Source organism: Solanum verrucosum, unplaced genomic scaffold (assembly GCF_900185275.1).
Source record: "Solanum verrucosum unplaced genomic scaffold, falcon-dt-bn FXZP01000159.1, whole genome shotgun sequence".
NCBI classification, from domain to species: domain Eukaryota; kingdom Viridiplantae; phylum Streptophyta; class Magnoliopsida; order Solanales; family Solanaceae; genus Solanum; species Solanum verrucosum.
Genome location: NW_026020705.1, coordinates 812,640 through 836,856, shown reverse-complemented (window position 1 = coordinate 836,856; position 24,217 = coordinate 812,640). Strand labels below are relative to the sequence as shown.

Genomic DNA, 24,217 nt, shown 5'->3' with positions numbered 1-24,217 from the left:
TCGCTTTACTTGGTCAGTTGGTCAGTTGCCTAGAGTGAAAGAAGCAGAGCTTATATGGAATTCAATGATGCTGCCAAAGTATAAGAATGATCCTATGGATTGCTTTCCAGAGTAGGATACTTACCAAGGAAAGAATGAACAAATTCAACATTTCAGTTGATGACCTTACATGCTGCTTATGTGAGGAAGATCAAATAGAGACTCAGATTCATTTGTTTGCTAGATGTGGTTGGATATTGTAAATAAGGACCGCTCTCTCTACAAGGTCAGGCTTGTACTTGCAACAGAGGGGAATGATACAAAATCTACAATGGTTCCAAAGAAGAAGATGAAAAAGGTTCCAAAAGGAAGTAGCTACGACAATTTATGGTGCTATGATTTATCACACTTAGCGAGCAAGAAACATGAAGATTTTCAGAAACATAAATGTAAATACAAGTTTTGTTATAGCACAGTTCCAAAGGGAGATTAGAAAGAGAATAGATATGTTACACTCCTTCAAAAAGAGCTCATAAATGCACTTTGTATCTAGGATTTGTAACTAGCCAATCCAAATGGGTTCTAGCTAGTCAAAGTTGTCACTTTTTTTTTTAGAAAATACATCATTACCCCATTCAACTATAACACTTTTTAAAAAAAGACACTTGAACTTTCAAAGGGTCCTAGTACCCCCTTATTCTTTTTCACAGTGGATTAATTACCCCTTGTGATCCTATGTGGCACACAAAGTGTATTTCACTCGCAAGTGGCGAGTGAGATAAACAAAAAAATATTATTTTATTTATTTTAGTATTTATTTAATCAAAAATATGATTTTCTTTTTACTCTATTTGTTTCATTTCTATTTTTGATGAAAAACAGTTTTATTTTATTTTGACAATTGAGACCTATCAGCACTCCGATGAACAAGCTGCAATTCTTGCACTGGAAGATAAATTGGAGGCCATAGAAAATTTCCACTCCAAAGCTTTGAAGAACATTGATGAGATTATTGAAAAGAGAAAGAGATGGAAGCAGAGTGAGGTGATGGGGAAGATCGGAAAGAAGCGCTAGAGAGATTGACAACGCCGGCACGACGGAGAGAGAATCGCCAGGGGCCATGTTCAAACGAAGTAGAAAATACCCTATCTAAAATTAGAGAAAGACTTTCGGTCTTTATTGATACAAAACATCTTGATTTCGAGCAAAAATCAAAGGTAAATACACAAAAAGAAGATTATCCATTGGAGAAAATAGAAGAAATTTTGCTCCTACAGATTTACTTAGCCATTGTTGAGATGTGTTATTGATGTTATAGCAGTGGTGGTAAAACAAGAGAATTGCTGACGGCGGCGAAGAGAACGACTACTGCTGCTATTGAAATATTGTTGAAGAAGAAGAAAAGATAATTTACTTATTATTTTTTTAGAAAAATGAATAAGAAATAATATATATGAAAATAAAAATTTAAAATTAACTTGATTGACACGTGGTGAGTATTAATTGGTGCGTGTATGCACTTCCTTTCTTATACTTGTGGTTGATGAAAAAATGAAATATTTTTACCATTTTAAAATTGTTTAAGGGGGTACTAGGACCTTTGTAAAGTTTCAGTGTCTTTTTTTAAATAGTTTTATAGTTGAATAGGGTAATGATGAATTTGTTTTTTTTTTTTAAAAAAAAACTTTGAAGCCTTGATAGACACGTCATACTCATTTTTAGTAAGAGGCAGAGGGGAGAGTGTTTGACATGGCAGGAGTTGATTGGTGAGAAGAATGTGAATTTGGTTGCAGGCGTGCCACCTCCTCCCTATTTTAGATCTATCTATTTTCATACATACATACATATTCAAACACATCTAACGATCGGTTGAGTCCCAATCTGAGTCCAATTTGTCAACTATTTGTAGGCGAAGAAGATCGATCTGCTGCCCCTTTGCTTGGTTGTCGATATTTAGATGAGGAAATGGGGAAAGCTTTAGTGATTATCTACATCACAGCTGCTGTGCTCCTTCTATTCCTCATCTCTCACTCTCCTTCTCCTTCCAACAAACCTAAGCGTCATCGCCGACTTAAATTGCGCTCCAACTTCACTTTTGACTCACATCCTACCCACCATGAACATATTCCCTTTGACCCTTTAGTTGCTCAAATCGAACGCCAACGTGAGGATAAGGAATGGGAGAAGCAGTATATTGACACCCATCATCATCAATTAATACATGAACATGCTCCTGGTCAAGAATCTCAGCCTGAATGGGAAGACTTTATGGATGCTGAAGATTATCTCAATGATGAACACAAGTTCAATGTAACTGATAGACTTGTATTATTGTTTCCCAAGATTGATGTCCACCCATCTGATGGTTTCGTCACTGACCATGAGTTGACTGACTGGAATCTGGAGCAGACCCGGAAGGAGGTTTTGCATAGGACTCAAAGAGATATGGAAGTTCATGACAAAAATCATGATGGTTTTGTCTCTTTCCATGAGTATGAGCCTCCCAGTTGGGTTCGGAATTCAGGTTTTGTCTCTTTCCACTGTTTCAGTAATCCATTGATTTAGTAACTCACCGCAATCACAGTATCTCAACTCTATATCTGCTTACTTTCTTTATATATTTAATCTGTCACAAATTTTGATGTGGTTATGCTGCAACAGATAATACTTCTTTTGGATATGATATGGGCTGGTGGAAAGAAGATCACTTTAATGCGTCAGATATAGATGGAGATGGGCTTCTAAACATTACTGAGTTCAATGAGTAAGTTACTGCTAGGCTAGGAAAACTTTTTACTACCCTTACCTCCTTTGCTTAATAGTTCTGTGAACTTCATTTGATGATTCCAATAACTTCTTTCTTTATTGTGATTTCTTAGCTTTCTACATCCCGCCGATACGAGCAACCCCAAACTACTTCACTGGCTCTGCAAGGAGGAAATAAGGTTCAGTAGATTTGCTTCTATAACAATTTTTTAAATAAGAGCTTTATTCATTTTTCTGATTTTTTTTCTCCAGTATAAAAGTCTTCTTTTACAAGTTGTTAATGTGCCAATTGCTATTTGTTGTACCTACCATCAAATCTTCTTTTCATTTGCTCTATATTTTGGGTGTCATGATTTTTCTTGCTGGCTGGGAAGTTTAATCAGAATGATATGCAGGAACCTTTAGAAGAAGTCATATCAAGTGAAACAAGGGTTACAAATGAAAAGAAAGAGGGAGGTTTGGGAGTGAGGAATTTGATATTACATAACAAGAGTTTATTACTTGAGTGGCTGTGGAGATATAATAGGCGAGGTGATGAAATCTGGGAAAAGCTATGCTAATAAATGCTATATATGGTAAGAATGATTGTTGGAAACAATACCCTCCACAATTGAGAACAACAGGGCATATTTGGGAAGACATTGATGGGATGTGCGATGCATTTTTACGGTATACTAGATTAGAGGTGGGTAAAGGATCCATGATTAAATTTTGGACAGATTTCTAATATGGGAATGTAGATTTCAGACGCAGGTATCCAGACTTGATCAGATGTTCTGTGCTTAAGGATGTATATGTTTCCGAGTTTCATTCCATCTCTTGCTTGAATCTAGAATTCAGACTAGATGATTGAGAACTGGAAACTTTCTGTCAACTTACTCAACAGTTGGATCCTATTTAAATTGATCTAAACAAGAAGGATGCATTGATTTGGGTGAATAGCAAGGATAAAATGTTCTCTGTTATGACAACAAACTGTTGTTACAGCGGAATGGTCAGGGAACATCTAATTGACCTTGGAAGATCATCTGGAAGTCTAAAGCTCCCGGTAAAGCTCCCTCCCTTTGATGGATTGTCACTTGGGAGGCCTGTTTGACATAAAATAATTTAATAGAAAAGGAGTTTCACTTTAAGTAATAGATGCTATTTGTGCGAAGAAGACCAGGAAACAGCGGAATATCTGTTTTTGCATTGCAAAGTTTCCTGAGACTGCTGGGAGTTGCTTTTAATGTAACTGGTGTTTCTTATGCCCTTGAAGATTAAGAACATAACGGATTGCTGGAAAAGTCAAAGGATGTCTAGAAACCTGAAACAGATTTGGAGAACCATTCCCAGATGTATTTTTTGGACTATATTGTTGGAAAGAAATAAGGCTTGCTTTGAAGGAAAAAGGATGCAGGTTTCTAGAATTCAGAACTCTAGCAGTAGGGTAGATAACCTGGATCAGTACATGGATCTCTTAATCTTGCTAGGAGGAATTACTTGATGTGCTGATGTTTCTTGTGCTATTGGTTTTAACTTTTCGGTACCATCTTGGTACTTCATTAATAAAACTTGACCTTGTAAAAGAAAAGAAAGACGTGAAACAAGGCATTATGTATGGTTCTTTTCAACTGATCCGACCAGTTTGATATTAGGAATAGTCGTCTTTAGATCACAAGCGACCTAATTTTCTTTATCCTGTTCCTGGTGGTATTAGAATGCTGGTATGTCGGTATAGCTAATCTGTCTTTCCAGGAAAATGTTTTTCTCCAGAAAAGATTTTAAGTTCAATCATTTTATTCAAGCTCTTCTCTAGGATCCATGTCCTGGGGAAAAGAGTCGCATGTATGACATTTGCCTCAATGACAGTCCATTACTGCTGGGAAAAAAAGCCACAGTGAATTCCTTCTGTACCAGGAGTTGGTCATATTATACCGGCCTTAGTCAAACCCTTGAGATCAGCAGATTCTTCCTTCCTGATTCAGAGCAATAAAAGAGGCACTCAAGCTCTCTCAGAGATAAGTTTCTGGCGCTCTGCCTCCATCCAGTATTTTGACAACAAACCTTCTTGCGGAACATTTCTTGTCACCCGCAAGAAGTTTGCCTACTTATCCCCCTCTTTAACTGCATCGCTGCTAGGGTCTGTCTCCAATACATTTCTTATGTTTGAGTTTCCTTTCAATAACTTCTTTGATTTTTCCTCCAGCATATCCGATTTCTCTTGTTGCTATGGTGGTCTAAGCTCCTTCATCATACTTTTGGGTTGATATAATCTCTACCTAAACCTGATTCTACTATCTTTAAGCTTATTTTAGTAACTTTTACTGTCCTTTTTGGAGGTCTAGAAGTTGAATCCTTGTTTCCTCCGATAATTATTTAATCTTTGCTGTGTTACTTCTCTGGATATTCTCTTTTTGCAGCTCATTGAATCTGGGAAAAAAAAAGGGCAGTCCAGTGCTCTAACCTGCATGGAGTCTAGAGAAGGGCTGAACCACAGTTTGTTTATTGTACACAACCTTAGCTTGCATTTTTGCAGAAGGTTGTTTCCCACGGCTTAAACCCATAACCTTTTGGTCATATTGCGCCAATGGTTATTATCGTGCTTCAGCAAATCTGAGTGGAACTTTAATTCATCTCCTCTTTCCACTTTTGAGTGTTATGAGTATAGTGAGGTGATAACCTAAGCAAACAACTTTGTGCTTCAATCAGGATAACCTCCAAATGTCATTATATTTAAATCAATCATACAGTTCACATGTTATAAAGAGAATCCCATTCCTGCACCACGAAATGCTTGATAGCTGCACTCATTCCTTTTCTCCTTATACTTTTTTTTTGAGAATTGGTATTGTTGTATTCCTCAACATTAAGGATATGCGGGAGACCTCTGTTAAAATCCTTGTAAATATTCTAGAATATGTGTAATTAAAATAGGTACTTTAATTTACTCCTATTTTGACTAGGTATTGATTTCCTTTACTTTTTAGGACATGCAAGCATAGTTATTTAAGCCCCAATAGCTTGAGGGAAAATCAAGACAGTTCTCTCTTATTTTCTCTTCCACTTCACATGTATTAGAGCTAGGCCTTTCTCAATTCTTTGTTTCACTGATGTTGGGCCCCTCTTTATATTGTTCAAGTTCCCTGTTGGCAGGAATGGGCGTGCAAGTGTGGAAAACTTGGCCAATTTCATAATCACCTTCAAAATTTTGTTGTCACGTGGACAAGCCACTAATGTATAAATACAAAATTGAAAGATAATAACAAGTCTCAATGTCTTTGTTTCTCGAATAGAACAAAGCATAAAATAAGGAACAAGAGGGCCTGTCAGGATGACAAAAAGCTACCTCTCAATGTATCCTCTGAAAGCCTCGAAGAAAGATGAAGATGAATGATCGTACGGGTCCAGGCTCGGAACCTACACAAGTGTAGAAGCAAGTAGTGAGTACGAACGACACGGTACTCAACAAGTAACCTACTAAAACAAGGTACAACTAGCTAGAAAATGAGAACTCCTTTCATCCCAACAGAACCGCCAAAACTACAACCTGCATAAAAATTAGCCCAACCTAACAATTTACAAAGTACAGTTCTCAAGGTTTCATAGTCATAGTTCAACAATTACAGTTCATCAACTACAAGTATCACGATCGTCAAGCACAACAATCAAGTACACCAAACACAAGTATCAAGATTATTATGCACAAATATCAATCAAGACTCATGCGGAACACCCATAGTCCAGGTACTCGCCGGCAATGACCTCAGCATTACAATACTCGCCGATAAAGACCTCGACATCAATAACACTTGCCAACAAAGACCTCAACATCAATAACATGCATTGACAATGACCTCAACATCAATAACACTCGCTGGTAAAGACCTCAACATAAATAACACTTGCCAAGAAAGACCTCGGTATCAATAACACTTGCTCGCAATGACCTTGACATCAATAACACTCACCGACAATGACCTCGACATCAATCACACTCACCGACAATGACCTTTGCATCAATACAAGATATCTTCTCACTGTGTTTTAGAACCAATGCAAATAGGAATGTTCACACAATAATGAAGAGGTAACAATCACAAACAATTCTCATCCACAACAATACTATCAAAATATCACATCAATCACCGAATCAATATCAACACTCAAGGCAATTCACAATGCACAATAAGCCATTAGCAACACATTGCCTTTTTAATTAACCCCGTCTTTATCATTAAGGTTAACCAATTTGAGCAATTAACCCATCACTTCATTCCCATTACTCCCCAACACATACAAGAAAGAGAGTTCAAGATTCTACAAGTTTTAATAAGGTTCAAAAATTCACCTGTCTTAATTCAATCAAAAGTCAATCCGAGACTTGAGCTTTTCCTTTCCGAACGATATCCAAAGCCACACAATCTAATCCAACAAGTAATCACAATAAGATTTCGAAAATGACAACACCCATATCATACACTTTGAAAAATGGGTCAAAACAACTCAAAAACCCAATTTTTGAAAAAGAGGTTTGAATTCGAAAATCATTACTTGAATACATTACCAAAGATATTTGGAACTCATTGGTGAAAATCATTTCAAAAACGGATTAGAATCTAGTTCAAAATCTCTCCATTTTTACTTGAAAACTCAAGTTCATGAAAACCTTCACTTTGCCATTCAAAATTTCCAATTTTTGATGTTAAAATCTGCAAATGATCATAGAGAATTGAAGTTTTAGGGTCACAAAGACTTACCCAAATGATTTGCTACGAAAAATCTCTTTAAAATCTCTTCCAAGGGTTTTCCAAATCTCAAAATGGGGTAAAACCTTGAAATTTCAGACAAAACCCTCTCTGAAGTTGCTCTTGTGAACCCAGGGTCGCTACATAATTATCGCAATCGCGAGCTAACCTTTGCATCAGCGAAGGTTGCGAATGCGACGATCACTCGGGAACGTGACGCTAGCTTCGTTGAAGCGATGCTCGCTAGAGTGAGCCGTCCCTCGCTAAAGCAAAGCACACCAGACATCAGAAAATCAGCCAACTCTCAACTCTTCGAAAGGACCCTTGGGATTCGTTCGAAATCCTGTACACAAAAACTATGCAACCTAACTAAACTCAACGTTCCAGGCTCAATGAAACCATCAAAACACGAATCCGAGGTTTCCTAGACCCGAAATTCGTGAAAGTCACAAAGAACCAACTAATGCCTAAAAATCTCAACAATTTCCAACTTAGAACCTCAAATCCACAAAAAGACTCCGAATCCGAAACCAACTAATCTCTTAGACCAATTTTCACATTCCAGGATTGATGGAATCGAAGAAATTCTATTTCGAGACTCGAAACTCCAAAAGACACCAAAAACCACTTTTTTTTTACCAACTTTAGCCTTTCAAATTCAATTTTTTTCATAATTCACCACTTTTTACTCAAAACTCAAAACTGATTTCACAAACCAATCAAAAATGACTCGGGGCCATCATTGGGAGTGCTAAAACGATAATTTTACGAAAAAATTCAAAAATGACCTAAAGGTCATTACAGGGGTGGTGGTGGTGTTGAGTCTCCCACATCAGCTAAGAGATAGGGTAATCCTCACCTCTTGAACTAGCTTTTGGGGTTGAGTTAGGCCCAAAATCCATTTTCTCAACATCAAAAACTCAGTAAGTATTAAACTAAGAAAAATTAACAGATTACAAGGCTCCTTATAGATCTACAAGATCTTATGCATCCTCTACACATTGTTCTTTACACAAAAAATAAAAAGATACAATACAATTCCATTTTTCCTTTACTCTTTGTTTCTCCTTTTTGTTCTCTGTCCTTGTCACTTCTTCTTTCTTTCCTTTCCCATTCATGGAGTCAAGGGCTAATTAGGTCATAGAACTATATAAACTCATCCGTATGCCAGAAAATTTTGATCTTTTAAATGGTTTGTGAACCTAATCATGTATCATCGAAGTGGATTCTTCAACATTTTGAGCAAAATAAAAGAGGTAATATTTCAGGTGGTCACTCAACTTAGGGTAGTTCACTTAGAAAGTTACTCAACTTTTATAACCTATAAATCACTCAACATAAGGTAGTTCACTTAGAAGGTAACTCAACCTTTTTTATAACCCAAAAGTCACTCAACTAATTGATATTTCACCTAGAAAGTTACCCAACCAATTTTAATAATTTTTTCATTAAATTTGTTGAAATGGAATTTTATTTTAAGCTAAACTTTAAGAAATAATAAAATACTGATTTTAACCATTTTATTGACCCGCCCCACTTATTTTGATCCACTAAAATTATAAATATAAATATAAATATATATATATATATATATATAAAATATTGATGCACATAGTTTGTTTCAGTTTTTTCAAAAACATTTTTGGGGCGAGTCTCGGGGCGGGGCGTACCAAAAACGCTCCAGGGTGTAAATTAAAAGCATAGATCCATAAGGCATAAGTCCTAAAATTTGAGGTGTTTCTCAAAAATTTAGCCTAAAATATGACAAAATCATTAAAATTGGTTGGATGACTTTCGAGGTGAAATACGAATAGTTGAGTAACTTTCTAAGTGAGCTACCCTGAGTTAAGTGACTTTCTAAATGAACTTCCTTGTGTTGAGTGACCATATGTGTATCATGAAGTATTAAATTAAGAAAAAAATAATAGATTACAAGGCTCCTAATAGATCTACAAGATCTTCTTCATCCTCTATATATACATTATTCTTTATGTTAAATTAGGTCTTAGTAGACGCCCTCAGGTCAGGGAATAGAGCTAACTGCATCGGAAAAAATAGCAATTCCTAGTCCGAATCTTGGACCTGATTCACACTTGAAAGCAACAATTCTTCTTCCAATTTCGTACATAAAATTGTGTATATAAAGAAGAGTTCGTCCTTCTTCAAAGAGATAAAGTCACGCGGCCCTTCAAGATAGAGGCTTCCGTCATCGTTAGAATCTCGGGGCGAGGGTCTAACTCACACCCCAAAAGCTAGCTCTAAGGGAGGAGGATTGCCCAAGCGTTATAAGGAGTCCACCCATCTCATTAACCACAAATGTGCGACTTTTGTCATTCTTTAACACTCCACCTCTCGCCCAATGCTTAGCATATGGTGCATGGGTAATTTTTTATATTTGTGGCCCAACATTGGGTGAGATTGCCCTGCTTTGATACCATGAGAAATTAGAAGAAGAAGAAGAGATATTGGGAATAGAATTGTTGATTATTCTCTCTAAAGTTGATGGAATTAAATACTTGTTACAGATTATATAAATAAAGAAGAGAATAATAAAATATCACACACAATCTCCTAAATGCTTAATTAAAGGGATTACTGGATTATCACAATATCCTAAATGCTTAATTAAAGGGATTAGAGAATATTTTCATATCCGGCCTATCTAATTATACCATAATTAACACACCAAAAATAAAAAGATACAACACAATTCCATTTTTGCCTTACTATTTTGTTCTCTTCTTTCTTTCCTTTCAAGTGTAGGGAGTGAAAGGGCAATAGAATTAGGTCATAGAACTATATAAACTCATCCATATGCCAGAAAACTTTGATCTTTTAAGTGGTGTGTGAACCTAATCATGTATCATCGAAGTAGATTCTTCAACATATTGAGCAAAATAAAAGGATGCTAAAGGAAAATATGGCTTCCAGCATTGGAAGATTATGCAGGAAAAAAAGAAACAAAAAGAATTGTAAACAATGACTTTAGCAGCTCCAATTTAAAGAAATAACAATCCTATACCAATAATCTAAATCTTTTGACATTCTCCATTAACAAGCTCGTGACGCTTCTTAATTACTTGTACAGTATCAAGTATAAGTATAGCTTATAAGATAAATGTTCCATTGGTATATGTGCATTAAAATGTAGGTCTGGTAAGTTACTGGAGATTCTACTAGTTTTGAGTTTCAAACTGTTTTATGCCTTGCAATTTTTTATTTGCTAATCTTTGGTTTTGTTAATGAACATGCTTTAGAGATAATTTACTGTAGAGAAGCAGTCCTTCCTAGGTGAACACTGTTTATAATAATTTGATTTCTTTTCTTGCTCTCCATTTTATTTCAGGGAGAGAGATAGTGACAAAGATGGTAAGGTTAATTTCAACGAGTTCTTTCATGGGCTGTTTGACTTGGTAAGAAACTATGACGAGGAGAGTCATGATACTTCTCATCATTCTGAGGATTCACAAGAGTCTCCAGCCAGAAAGTTGTTTGCTGAGCTTGATAAAGATGGGGATGGGTAAGAAACTAGACATCTGTTGCAGTAATTGATTCGAGTAAATTCATCAACAAACCTTTAAATTTGATTTTATGCAGATATTTGTCAGAAGCTGAATTGCTACCTATAACTGGAAAGCTTCATCCATCAGAGCGTTACTATGCCAAACAACAAGCAGATTACATCATACAGCAGGTAATTTTTACTGAACTGAAGTGCCTTATTTAATAGAGTGCTGAATTGACTTATTACTCCTTGCTATTACCAACTAGTACTTGCATGTTTGCATTATCTTTATTTCTTAAGCTATAACCAAACTACTGCCATTGATTTGCTTTTTGCCTGCTTAGGAGCTATAGGTGGCTATAGCTTGTATTTTGGAGGGAAATTGCTTATTATACTGCTATTTTGAAGGGAACTAGCCCGGTTTGTGCCATTTTTTATTATAACAATGGTTGTTTTTTGGTTTCTCCTCAAATTAATGTGGAGGTTATACTTATTGTTTTAAAAACCTTTGATCGTTTTCCATTCATCTTTTGTACTTTGAAGTCTCTCTCTCTTTCTTAAAATTCAGGTAGAAAACACTTGTTCTAATTTTCAAGTTCAAAATTCAAAACACAAACTTGCAAATTGTATTGATATATTGAAATTCAAATTTATACTTGATAAAATTTAAGACTCGTTTGAGCCTTTGAGTTTTTTTTTTCAAATTTATATCCAGGTACAAATTCCAGTATTAGTTTGGTTATTCACTTATTTGCTAGTTCAAATATTTGAATATTAAAGTTTGAAGTATAAAATACAAACTTAAAAAACTCGATATAATTTCAAAATTGTAACTAAATAAAAAAAATTAAACCAAACTGGCCCTATCTCGGATTGGGCCGAACCACCTTTTTAACAGGTTGTGGGATGTGCCCGCTTGCCTCCCTTGAAAAATTAGCTCGGCCGAAACCAGGCCCATTAAGGACAGGCCTGCCCGGCCCCATTCTGGAATTGATGGGCTTACCCTTAATGGGTCCTGGCCTGGCCCACTCGACAAGTCCATTGTTGAATAATGTTAGTCTGTTTTTCTCAAGAAAGGATTTACTGTCATCAAAAACTTTTTCTGCCTAATCAGGCCTTCAGGAGCTATTTGCTCTTAGTTCTAAGTTATCTTCTTTAGAATGTATTTCTGGATGACTTGGAAGGTACACTGTTCACATATAGGTCTTGTCAACAGAGAAGCTACATTGAAGTAACAATTCAAACAATTTTGTACCATCTGTGATGTAATAATCTCCTAAAGCATAGCTTTTAGTTGGAAAGTACACTTTTATTTCCAGTAACTCAGTTTTAGTATACATTAATAAATCTCGTGGGAAGTACTTGTCTCTTGTTATTGGTGAACATTACAATGTAGTGGTGTGGGTGTCTGCTTTTTTTGTTTTAATTTTATGCATCTATTAATGGAGATATTTCACAAAAAATAGAAAGGAATTGCACAAAAAGTTCCCAATGTTGTTCCCCTTTGCAAACTAGTGAACCTGAAATCCTTTAATGTGATTGAATCTTTAGCAAATTTAAAAACTTAAATATTGGTGGATCGCACTATCGCGTGCAAAACTGAACTATTTCGAAACAAAATAGATTCATAATGCACCTCATTCTTGTTCGCTGATTGTTCTTGGATAGTGAGTGGGAAATAGTGTGTTCAGTAATTCTACCATGTTTTTTCTCAGGCTGATGCAGATAAAGACGGAAGGCTTACTCTGAAAGAGATGATTGATAGCCCGTATGTTTTCTATAGTGCAATATTCAACGAGGATGATGAAGACTATGAAGACCATGATGAGTTCCGTTAGTTCAAGATAGGTAGGATACTTTCTATCCCTTTATTCTTTTGCTTCTTTTTCAATGGCTGTCCTTTCTTTCCTTGGACTCCCTAGTTCGCTCCTAATTTAAGAGCTATTTGCTTCATATGATTTTATTCATCAGATCTAGACACAAGGATGGGTTCATCCTCTACTTTTCTGAGAACTTGTAATTGTATTCCTCGACATTAAGGATATGTTGGAGACCTCCAAAAAGTTTATCAACAGAGAAACTATAGCCCAAACAAATTGAACTTCATTTTCCACATTTGCTAGTTTACACCAAAATGAAAATTCACGATGAAAGTCCACTTCATCTTCTGCCATTTCTTTCCTTCCATATTGTCCACTAAATTCACGATGGAACTGCTCTCCACCATCTCTTCAGCGACTTGCTAGCCCCTCTCCTAATCCAACAACTTAAAAGGTCCGCTGTGTGTTCAGGCATAGTCCGGTTGTTACCTGTGAGGCTAAAGAAGAGTGAGCACTATTGGTCTGTCACTTTACAATGCAGGAACAGATTACTGTTTGTCTCTGCAGTCTCATTTTTTTTTTTGAAGAAGGTAACTTGTATTATGAACAAAAGGAATACTCAGAAAAGTATTCCAGTAATACTTACAACAAAATTACAGCGGGAGAGGTGTCCCTATGAAGGCTTCATAAATAATCTAAAATACTAGGAATATCCTCTTCTTCTTGAGGATATTCGTGTTTACACCAAAAAAAGAAAAGGACTAGACAGTTCATCTTCAATTTCTGTTGAGAGCAACTCTTGTTTTCGAAGCACCTCTGGTTCCTTTCCATCCATATATAGTCCACCAAATGCAGGCGGAGACAATCTTCCATCTCTCCCTGTGTCCCGACTGATTCCCATCTCTATTCCAGCAAGCTAGAGCCTTTTTGATGCTCCTTGGCATAGTCCAGTTTCCGGCGGAAGAATTTACCGGAAAAAGGGTGATCTACCCTCCTAAGAAGTACGAGAGAGAAGATTCTAGACCAGGCTAGAGATGTCAAGGACATGCTTTCGAGGCCTCCAATGTTCTAGTTTTGTTTGTAGTACTAGACAGTTCTCATCATGATGTGTCCAGGTACTAGGTACTAGGCCGGGCTGAAGGTGCTAAGGATGCACTTTTAGGTCTCCAATACTTTAGCCTTGTTTGCGGCTCTAGTAGTAACGCAAATGTATTGCAAGGGAGAACAGGTTTCCAGACAGCTGAAGGCCGTGAGGGTCATGGTGTGGTGACTTGAGTGTCACCACGAAGTTAGTCACCAAAGGGTGCAGGTGTGGAGACACAGTCCAAGTGAACACCGAGAGGTGCAGTGCAGATGCAGCTTGGACAAAACTTGGGAGGAGGAAGTGTGAGGGGCATTACTCCGTTTTAAGAGGAGCTCGAAAGAGTTCCATCACACATGGATTGGGAATTGTCATCGAGACGATGACTGTCTTGGGTGTGTGAGGGTGTAACGCCCCAAACATATGGGCGTCTACACTGGCCAATATGTCGGCCAAGGAGTGCAGGCCAAGCAGGCCGCACCTATGTTAGCTATGTAGACGGCATGTGTTGAAGGAGGCGCTAAAGTAGGAGTGAGGCAAAGGGGTCATGGCATGAGGCAACAACCATTTGAGATGTTGCATGGCATGCCTTTATAGTGCCAAAGATATTTAACAAGGACTTGGGGTGCACCCCAGGGCTTAGCCTGTCGGCGAAGGCCGCGTACGGCGCGGTATGTGACTGCCGGACGTTCTCGAGCTAGAAGTGGAATTTTGGGATTCCGGGCTATGGACTTGTTCATAGCCTATCCTTATATATGCTTACCAAATTTGGGGCCTAATAGAGTTCATTTGGATGTCTTTGACCTAGCCAAGGGCGATGGCATTTTGGTAAATACGCAGAAAGTTCGAAGGCTATAACCCTCTCTATGACTATGAGAATGGGATGAAACTTCATGGAGGTGTGAAGGAAGTCAAGACTAGTAACTACTACCAGACAACACCCAATTTAGAGGTCGGTAGCGCCGTCTATGGCCCATTATGATTCTTTGGCAGAAGCATGTCAACTCCTGTCACATTGGTTTTGTTATTTTAAGCATATATAAGGGGGGGGGGGGGGTATACATGGTGATAGATTACCAGGCTCCCCCGGGAGTTTTGCCCCAAGTGTGTTGCCTTGAAGTAGAACTTCAAGGGCCTGCCTAGGCATCTCAATGGAGTGTCTTAGGTACCCATACGAGTTAGGAAAGCTCTATGGGTGACATGTGACTCGGTAGTCAATGTTGGGCGTCCCGATGGCCGTGGGGGTTAGATATATCGAACGTTGGGCCTTCTGGGTCGTTCTCCTTGTGGGAAAAGACCTCCTAGCCGAATGAGCAATCGAGGGACTCACTCAAGAGCCTCGTGAGCTAACTTGTGAGCTTGACAAGGGTTCAACCGAGCGAGCAAGGGTTCGTTGGCCTAGATGTACAGTCGTGGGGCTACGCTGCACTGTGAGACTTGTATACATGGTGCGTGGGCTATGCCCTAAGACAAACGAAGGCACGGTAAGGAAGACGCACATGGCTAAGGCCAAGGATTGAACGTTACCGTACTCAGGCAAAGCGACAAGCCAAGTGCGGATGCACGAGGTGACTGACAAGCCTGAGGATTGGATTGTGCACGCAGTAGCGATGCTCAGGTCCCGGCATGGCATATGTATGTCCATAGCCAAACCCTAGGGCGCACATGGAAGTGATTTAGCATGTAAGGGTGCGCCATATGAGTCAAATACATGTCATCCAGCCTTGGGATTTATATCGCGCTCCAACGAGTCTTGAACGTCATGCCAATTTTCATCTAGCCGAAGATTATTTGGAGACTCTTGGGGAACAATTAATGCCATTGACAAGCCATCAAAACGGAATCCAAGGGCTGCCACAAAGCCAAAATGGACTTGATATGTGGAAGAGTCCTTTTTACCATTTATGGAAACAAAGGACAACCTTTTTCCACCAACCTTTGTACCTTTGTAAAGACACCCTTTTTTAGTGTTTTTCTCTCGGGACCTTGTCCCCTTTGTTTGTAGGCTTAATTTTCAGTTCGTATAAGTCTTAGGAAGCAGCTCATTTGTATTCCAACACTTAGAGAAATATAAAAATGAAAATTGGCAATAGTTGTTGTTGTCCATGTAAAATGATTTACTTCCCCGTTACTTGAAAGCTCATGGTCAATAATGCAAAATCCCACAGAATAGGCCCTAGTGTTTGCAACCACTTGATACCTAGGACAATATCAAAAACATCCAAAGGAATCACATATAAATCAACATAAAAGGATTGGTTAACTACACAAAATTGCACTACTGTGCAAATGCCCAAACTGGAAATCTTCTCTCCATTTGCCAATGATATATTGAAATTTCTTCGTTGTTCGATAGGCAAGTTTAAATTTTGGGCCGCCGCCGTTGAGCTAATAAAATTGCGTGTATTGCCCGAATCCACTAAGCTAAGCAACAACTTCTTATCGATTACAACTTGCAACTGCATAGTATTTGCATGTTGTTTGCCTGTGATAGCATGAAGTGAGATGGCAGGCTCTCCACCGTCCGTTGGTACTTTTCCAGATTCCCCATCCTCTACTTCCAGCCAAAATAACTTTTTACACTAATGACCTTCAACATAAGGATCATCACAGTTGTAGCATAATCCCTTTGCACGTCGGGCAACCATCTCGGCGCGAGCCAACTTTTTTACAGAAGGATTAGAAGCACCTACCTTAACACTCGGAGTTACTGGTGTAGTGGGAGCCCTTGCACTCATCTTTGAGGTTGAACCATATCCCCTTTGTGTGCTAGAAGAAATTTGGATCTTCTTCTCAAATGCTCTTGCCAGACTCATTGCTTGTACTAGGTTAGATGGGTTGTGCAATTCCACATCCAGAAGAGTCAAATCAACTAACCCTGTTGTGAACATATCTACTTGTTGGTCTATACGTACAGATGATGCACGACAACATTTTTTGGAAGTTTCTCTGATAATCTTCAACAGAACTGGTTTGTTTCAAGTTGATCAATTCTCCTAACGGATTGCTTTTCATTGATGGGCCAAAACGAAGAGTACAATTTTCCTTAAAGACACCCCATGTTAAATTGGGTTCCTCTTGTTCCAGTTGATAAACCCACATTTGCGCTTCCCCAACCATCTAAAAAGCAGCTAAACCTACTTTTTCTTAGATGTTTGTATGCTGATTACAAAAGAATTTCTCACAACGGTGAAGCCAAATAAGAGGATCTTCACTTCCATCATAAATAGGAAAGTCTAATTTAGTGTATCTGGGAGCAATACCTCTTCCTCCGTTATTGTCATCAGTACCAAAATTATTGTTGTTGTTTCTTCCTCCAAAACGCACCTCTAGTTGTTCACCTGCCTTGCTGGTTCGTTGGACAAAAGCAATGCTATTGTCTCCAACTTCAACTCCCTTCGCACGTGCCGTGGTGCAGAGTAAGGTTTTCAATTTGCTGGATAGTTGTTGGAATTTGGCGTCCATCCTGGTTTCTGAAGCTGCTACTTTTGCTTCAGTTTGAGTTTGGGCTTCCTTCGCAACTTTTCTTCTACCGTATTTTCGTCCATGGTGACATGCTCTTTGTTGCATTCACTTACAACAAGAAACAACCACCAGTGTTTGGTGCAACACTTGCATTTTGGTGTATTCTTCTTTCTTTCCTTGGTCTTTTGTTTCGTCATATTCCTAATAACTTATCCAATTACAACGTATTACGTAGGAACTTGCTGGCTATTGAAACTATCCTAACTTATTTAACGGGAACTGAGTTGACTTGCTACGGGTAGGGCTGAGGATCCAGCATCCCAACCTGAATTAGAGGGGAGCTCCAATTCGAAGCATGGGCTACTAATACTAAGGGGTTAAAGGGGAGGATGTCAAAACCTTACCCATAAAAAAAAGTACATAGACCTGCTCACAAAGAGCTACAAGACAACCAAAAACACAGGCTCTGATACCAATTTGTTAAAGTTCCTAGTTTTGGATTGAGTCGCTGGACGATTAACTGAAAAGTCAGGTCCGATAGATAGGTCTATGCCCCTGTTCTTGTTCCTTGACTTGCCTATGATTGTTGAAATTTGCAATTTATTTAGGGAATTGCAGACCTGGGAACTTGTTTGAGAAAGTTTCGAATCTCTGGAACTTGATAAAATCCAACTTATTTTATTAATAACGTCAACTCTCTTAAATAGAGGTTTACAATAGCAAGAGTCCTAATAAATTAGAAATAACAAAGTCCTATAAATCATAAATAATAAGAATCCTAATCCACTCTGACAGTTCTATTCGACTAAAACAACTAAAACAATAATTCAGAAATATTAATCATTCTTCCATCTGGAATATTGTTTCCCGACAAACGCATCAGTAACACCTGCTTCAAACTTAGATTGGCAACTTTAACTGGGTTGGGATTGATATCCCAACAACAACTCAAATTTCAGTTGTTGAGGATTTGTGCAAGTTATAGCAAAACTGTCCACTGTCCAAAAGATCCACCCATTTTTTCCAACTTCCCCTCTCGTAGTGCCGCGAGTATTTCTCTAAGTGATTAATTCTTTTGTTTGTCCATCAGTTTGCAAGTGATTTTCGAATGTGGCCATGTGGCTTTGTCTTTTAACTGTATTTTAAATATGTGCATGCAGCCTTGACACAAGTCAGCATTGGTTGTTGGCTTTTGTTTTGTGCCTTGATGGCTTAAGTGTTATTTGTATTCGTGATTAATACAAAGTTAGTGAGGTTTCATGTAACTGTGCCTTGTGTTCAGTATTACTTGTTGAAAAATATTTCAAGTCCCTAATCAAAAAGAAAACAAGTACGGGCTGAGTTGAGTGAGAACCTTGATTGCTGTACAATGACATGAATTAGAGTTCATCGTTGTAACAACCAACCATCTCCTGTAAAAGCTGTTAGACAGGGTACACTTTTAGGGGTCGTTTGGTAGGGTGGATAAAAAGAGTGTTGAATATGGTGTATTAGTAATGCTAGCATTATTAATGCTAGTGTTTATTATGCTGCATTAGTTATCCTTGAGATTATTTCTTGTGTAGTTTTTGGTTTGATGTATTAAAAATAATATGTATTGCATAATTTAAAAAAAAAGTTATTTGCTTACAAAAATACCCTCCACATATATGGTAGAAAGGATGTGGTAAAAAGTTTTGAGGGGCAATTGTGTCTTTAACCATGCTAATGCATGCATTAAACCCTTTGCCTTACTACCAAATATAGTGTATAACTAATGTATACTTAGGTTGAAAAAGTGTACTAAACAAGATACTAGTAATACACAAAACTAATGCATGTATTTTTTATTTTTTTTGGAATGCACTCTACCAAACGTCTCCTTATTTATATAAATTATTTCCTTGACATGCTATCTCTCACGTGCGGGCTTGATTCTTTCTTTATGAGTGAAGCCCATGAAAAATCCTTTTTATAGTGTCTGGCTGTGAGATTTGAACTCACCTATGTTTGCTATGATACTAATATTGAATTGTGTGATCGTCTCATTAAAAGTTTAAGGTGTTAAAGAGTGACCACAATCTTATATATTCAAACTAGTCATTAGGTACACTCTTTGCGCGTATACCTGTATTAATGAATGTAAAACTTAAAAAAACAACATACAATGTGCTTGAGCTACAAAATAAAAATTTGTGAACAAGTGCAAGTTCTTGGGATATATGTGTCGCTTATTATTATATCAAATGAAAATAATACATTCTTACTCTTTTTTCTTTAGTACTAGCAATTAACTAAAATCAAGTTAGTTTTGATTCATTTTCTAAATCAAATCTTGTCTCATTGTCTCAAAGGTGTCGCCTCATAATAATATTGTGCTGAGACAATCTACCTCTTTAATCAACATTTTTGAGTTTCATAAATGTAGTATATACGCATTATCTTATTTAAAGGGCCTTATTGTAGTCTTCTAGCAGAGAGTACTTCTTGAATATAAAAAAAAAAAAATACTGTTGTAGAAGGGAATTGAATGTCCACAATTGGTTATTGTGTTGTTCGGATTGTTACTTGTTATACTACTAGTTTTAGTAGCAAAAGAAAAATGGAATTGAAGGAAAAATAATGAATCAAGAACACATAGTTTGCCAAGATCCATCAGTATTTGTTTCACTAGTAAATAATGTAATCACATGCTATAAATACAAACCACACTATAAAGATTCACTCTAAGGGTGTGTTTGGTATGAAGGAAAATGTTTTCCTGGAAAACAAGTTGATTTTTGACTTATTTTCTCATGTTTGGTTGGTGAGTAGAAAATATTTTCCGGAAAAGATTTTTAGTGTTTGATTTATGAATGAAAAATATTTTTGAAAAATATCTTTTATTTTTACTAGAGTAGAAAATAATTTTTGAAATTGAAAATATTTTTTAAAAACAAACTTAATTTTATTTTTGGAGGGCATGGTAGGGGGTGGGTGAGGAGGGGGGGGGTCGAGGGTAGGGGTGAAAAATTGAAATTTTGAAGTTGAAAATATTTTTTAAAAACAAACTTAGATTTTTTTTTGGGGTGGGGGGAGGGAGTCGAGGGTTGGGGTGAAAAAATAAAATTTTGAAGTTGAAAATATTTTTTAAAAACAAACTTAATTTTTTTTTTTGGGGGTGGGTGGAGTGGGTGGGTAGGGGGGGGGGGCTTGGTAGGGGTGAAAAAAATGAATTTTTTGAAATTGAAAATATTTTTGAAAAACAAACTTAAAATTATTTTTGGGGGTGGTGGGGAGGGGGCTGGGGGCTGGTGGGGGATGGGTGGGCGGGGGTCGAGGGTAGGGGTGAAAAAATGAAATTTTGAAATTGAAAATATTTTTTAAAAACAAACTTAAAAGTTTTTGGGGGTGGGGGATCGAGGGTAGGGGTGAAAAAATAAAATTTTGAAATTGAAAATATTTTTAAAAACAAACTTAAATTTTTTTTTAGGGGTGGGGGAGCTGGTAGGGGTGAGTGGGGGGTGGGGGGGGGGTCAAGGGTAGGGAGAAAAAATGAAATTTTGAAGTTGAAAATATTTTTTAAAAATAAACTTAAAATTTTTTTTGCCGGGACACGGGGGTTGTCGAGGGTAGGGTGAAAAAATGAAATTTTGAAGTTGAAAATATTTTTTAAAAACAAACTTAATTTTTTTTTGGGGTAGGGGTGGCGAGTAGGGGGTGGGTGGGTTGGGGGGGTCGAGTGTAGGGGTGAAAAAATAAAATTTTGAAGTTGAAAATATTTTTTAAAAACAAACTCAATTTTTTTTTGGGGGTGGGGGGGTGGTTGGGGGCCTGGTTTGAGGGTAGGGACAAAATAAATTGATTTTTTCAACAAAAAAGTAATTGTAATTTGAAGTTGAAAGAGAGTTTTGGAAAATGTTTTCCTTAAGTGATGAAGGGAAGTCATTTTTCTTAAATTTGAGGAAAATGAGTTGATTTGGAAAACATTTAACCCAACCAAACATGAGAAAATTGAAAAACATTTTTCGGAAAATGTTTTCCTTCATACCAAACACACCCTAAATCACAATATAGGAATCTTCTCACAAGTGCTGAGAGTTTTTTTTAATACCAATGATGATAGAGAAGTGTGTTTGTTTATAATTATTTGTGGAGAAGGGAAAAAGAGCTGGTTTCTTCTTAATAGAAATCTCTTATATAATTTTTAAGAGTGTTGGAAGTTGTCTCTTCCCCCTTTTATTCATTAAAGATAATAACATATATCTCTTCCCCCTTTTATTTATATTAAAGATAATAACATAAAAAAAAATTAAAAAAAAATTATACATATATATATATATATATATATATTATTATCTTTAATAAATAAAAAGGGGAAGAGACACACGGGTGACCCATATCTAATTTCCTACAAGAACAAATAAATTTTGTTAGTTTCAAAATTTTCAATATTGAAAAAAGTAAAACGAAAGGAATTATAGTTATGTTACACATAGTTCAAATAATGAGAGGATTTACATAGTAAAAGTCTTGATGATTTTAAAATCTTAAATATTAGGACTTCTTAAATGGTTCAAATAAGGAAGGGAAAAAGGTCTGAAATATATTCAAACTTTGATCGAAATTACTGTAACAATACCGAATTTTGGAAAGGACCTTTCACCCCCTGCACTATTTAATAGTGTATTTTAAAGGTATATATGTGTCCACGTGGACATCATAAATATTGTAATATTATAAATAGTAACTTGTTCACGTGGACACATATATACCTTTAAAATACACTATTAAATAATGTAGGGGGTAAAAGGTCCTCCATAAAGTTTGGTATCGTAACAACAAATTCGGCCAAAATTGGAGTATTTTTCAGACCCTTTTCCCAATAAGGAAAGTTCTAAATCTTAGGAAAAAAGTTAAGTAACAATTTTGCTTTATGTAAAATCTACTTTTAAAGGGTAAAAAAGTCTTATCACCAATTCACATAGGGGCTTCGTGCTTTTATAATAGTGTTAGATAGATAAGGTGATGTCTTCAACACTTAGAATCAGAAATTTTCAATTGTCCTGCAACCATTTTTTCCCCCTACTATCATAGATCTATAGATTCTACTAATACAGTTGGCTACTTGTCTTGCATTTATGAGCGGAAGTGATCAGATGCTCTAATTGTCAATTAGTTCTTCTAAAATAACTTTTTTGTTTTGAAGTCAGTTCCATTGATCTTGAAAAGCAGGGAATACTCTTTTTGATGTGTTTTTCTAGGGTATTAGGGTAGAAGGTTAGTAGGTAGTGTAATGTTGTTTTGCTTTGGGTGATTGATGTTTGCCAGCATACTAGTTGCATTACTGTAGTTCTTGTTTTGAAAAACAAAATTATTTACTATTTTTTTCAGTACTCTATCCTAGTATATCGTTTATTGAGTTTTGATTATTGCATTATTTTTGTGATGTTGTTGCTACCTTCTGGTATTTCTTGCTATATTTTCTTCTTTGTATCTGGAACTGCTGCATCTGAGCCGAAAGTTGCTACCTTCTGGTATTTCTTGCTATATTTTCTTCTTTGTATTTGGAACTGCTGCATTTGAGCCGAAAGTCTTTCGAAAACCTCTCTACCTCCATGAGGTAGTGGTAAGGTCCGTGTACATTCTACCTTCCCCAGACTGCACTTTGTGTGATTTTACTGGATATATTATTGTTGTTGTTGATGTGTTTTTCTAGGATGCATATTTAGTGAAACCAGTGAACCTGGGAATGTTGGAGGTGTACTTAAATTAGTTTCTTTTTCCTTTTGGGACAATGAGGTTACTAGGGGAAAATTGGAAGTTCAAGAAATGTTGAAAGTGCAAATTTCAATCTTTCAGGTGTTTGAAATTCTCCTTGCCATGAAATGGAAAACTAGAGTCTGTAAATTAAATTACACCGATAAGTAGTTGTATCATCTGTTTTTGTCCAGAAATTTTCTTCTTCAGAACGTTTATCAACATCCATAATGTGCAAATTTCATATCTTAGGCAAAAGCACCCCCTTTTTTAGACATTCAGTTCCCCTATTAGGCTATTACAGGGAAATACTAGATAACAAAGCACACTACTTAGCTGCTGCCCATACCTCAGATGATATTGCTATCGATATTTCCTTGAATCTAATCGGAGGAGTGCTAATTCTGATTTATATTACTTGATCATCACTCAAAAATCTCAACTTATCTGTCATTGTCTATTTACAGATATCTGCATTACTTTCTCGAATGACATGATGCACTTTGTTTGTGTTTGCAGGATGGTAACACGCCTCTCCTGCCCTCAGTTACTCGTGTATGATACTTTCCAGTTAGGTAGATGTTTGAAATTTTTATGCTGGTCTCACCAAAAGAGATATGTGGTGTGACATCAACGTTTTATTTATCAGATAGTTTTCTTTGTAATCAACCATTATTGACGACATCATGCTAATGCATTTGCATATTCAGGATCTACCGTTGTTTCATTGAGGAATTTTAGTTGGACAAACTTGATAAGCACACAATTTGTTTTTCCGGCCAATTTATATTTTTTCAATGTGAATAATTTGTTTTATGGTATCCTTTTGCAAAGGCTAAAGATAATTAGTTTTTTAATCTCTCCATCAAAGCCGCTTGAGATCTTGTCGTTGAATAATCGAACAATTTCTCAGTGTTTACTAGGAAAATAGTACATTTAAATTTGTTAGTTTATAAAAATTTGAATAATCAAACAATGTCCACAAATACTTTAGTTCCCTTTTTTTGATTCATGTGCAGATCAACAAATATTTTCCTCTACCACAACGCTTGATTCACCTCTGTTGTTGCAGCCATAAATTCTGTCTCTGCAGTGGATTGAGCCACAATGTCCTGCTTCATTGAGCACCATGAAAACATTCCTAAGCCAAGACTGA

General features: G+C 36.8%; 1 protein-coding gene across 2 annotated transcripts; it reads left to right on the top strand.

Moving 5' to 3' along the window:
• Positions 1 to 1,862: 1,862 nt before the first annotated feature.
• Positions 1,863 to 23,836, top strand: LOC125812443 (uncharacterized). 2 transcript variants are annotated; one of them, XM_049491933.1, is made up of 7 exons: positions 1,863 to 2,503; positions 2,641 to 2,743; positions 2,859 to 2,924; positions 10,819 to 10,992; positions 11,070 to 11,166; positions 12,693 to 12,821; positions 23,581 to 23,836. In XM_049491933.1, exons 1-6 carry the CDS (start codon positions 1,945 to 1,947, stop codon positions 12,813 to 12,815), a joined length of 1,122 nt encoding a protein of 373 aa, XP_049347890.1. In that variant the 5' UTR covers positions 1,863 to 1,944; the 3' UTR covers positions 12,816 to 12,821; positions 23,581 to 23,836. The 2 variants fall into 2 exon arrangements, with proteins under 2 accessions (XP_049347890.1, XP_049347889.1); XM_049491932.1 differs by having other exon boundaries at positions 12,693 to 12,825.
• Positions 23,837 to 24,217: the final 381 nt, after the last annotated feature.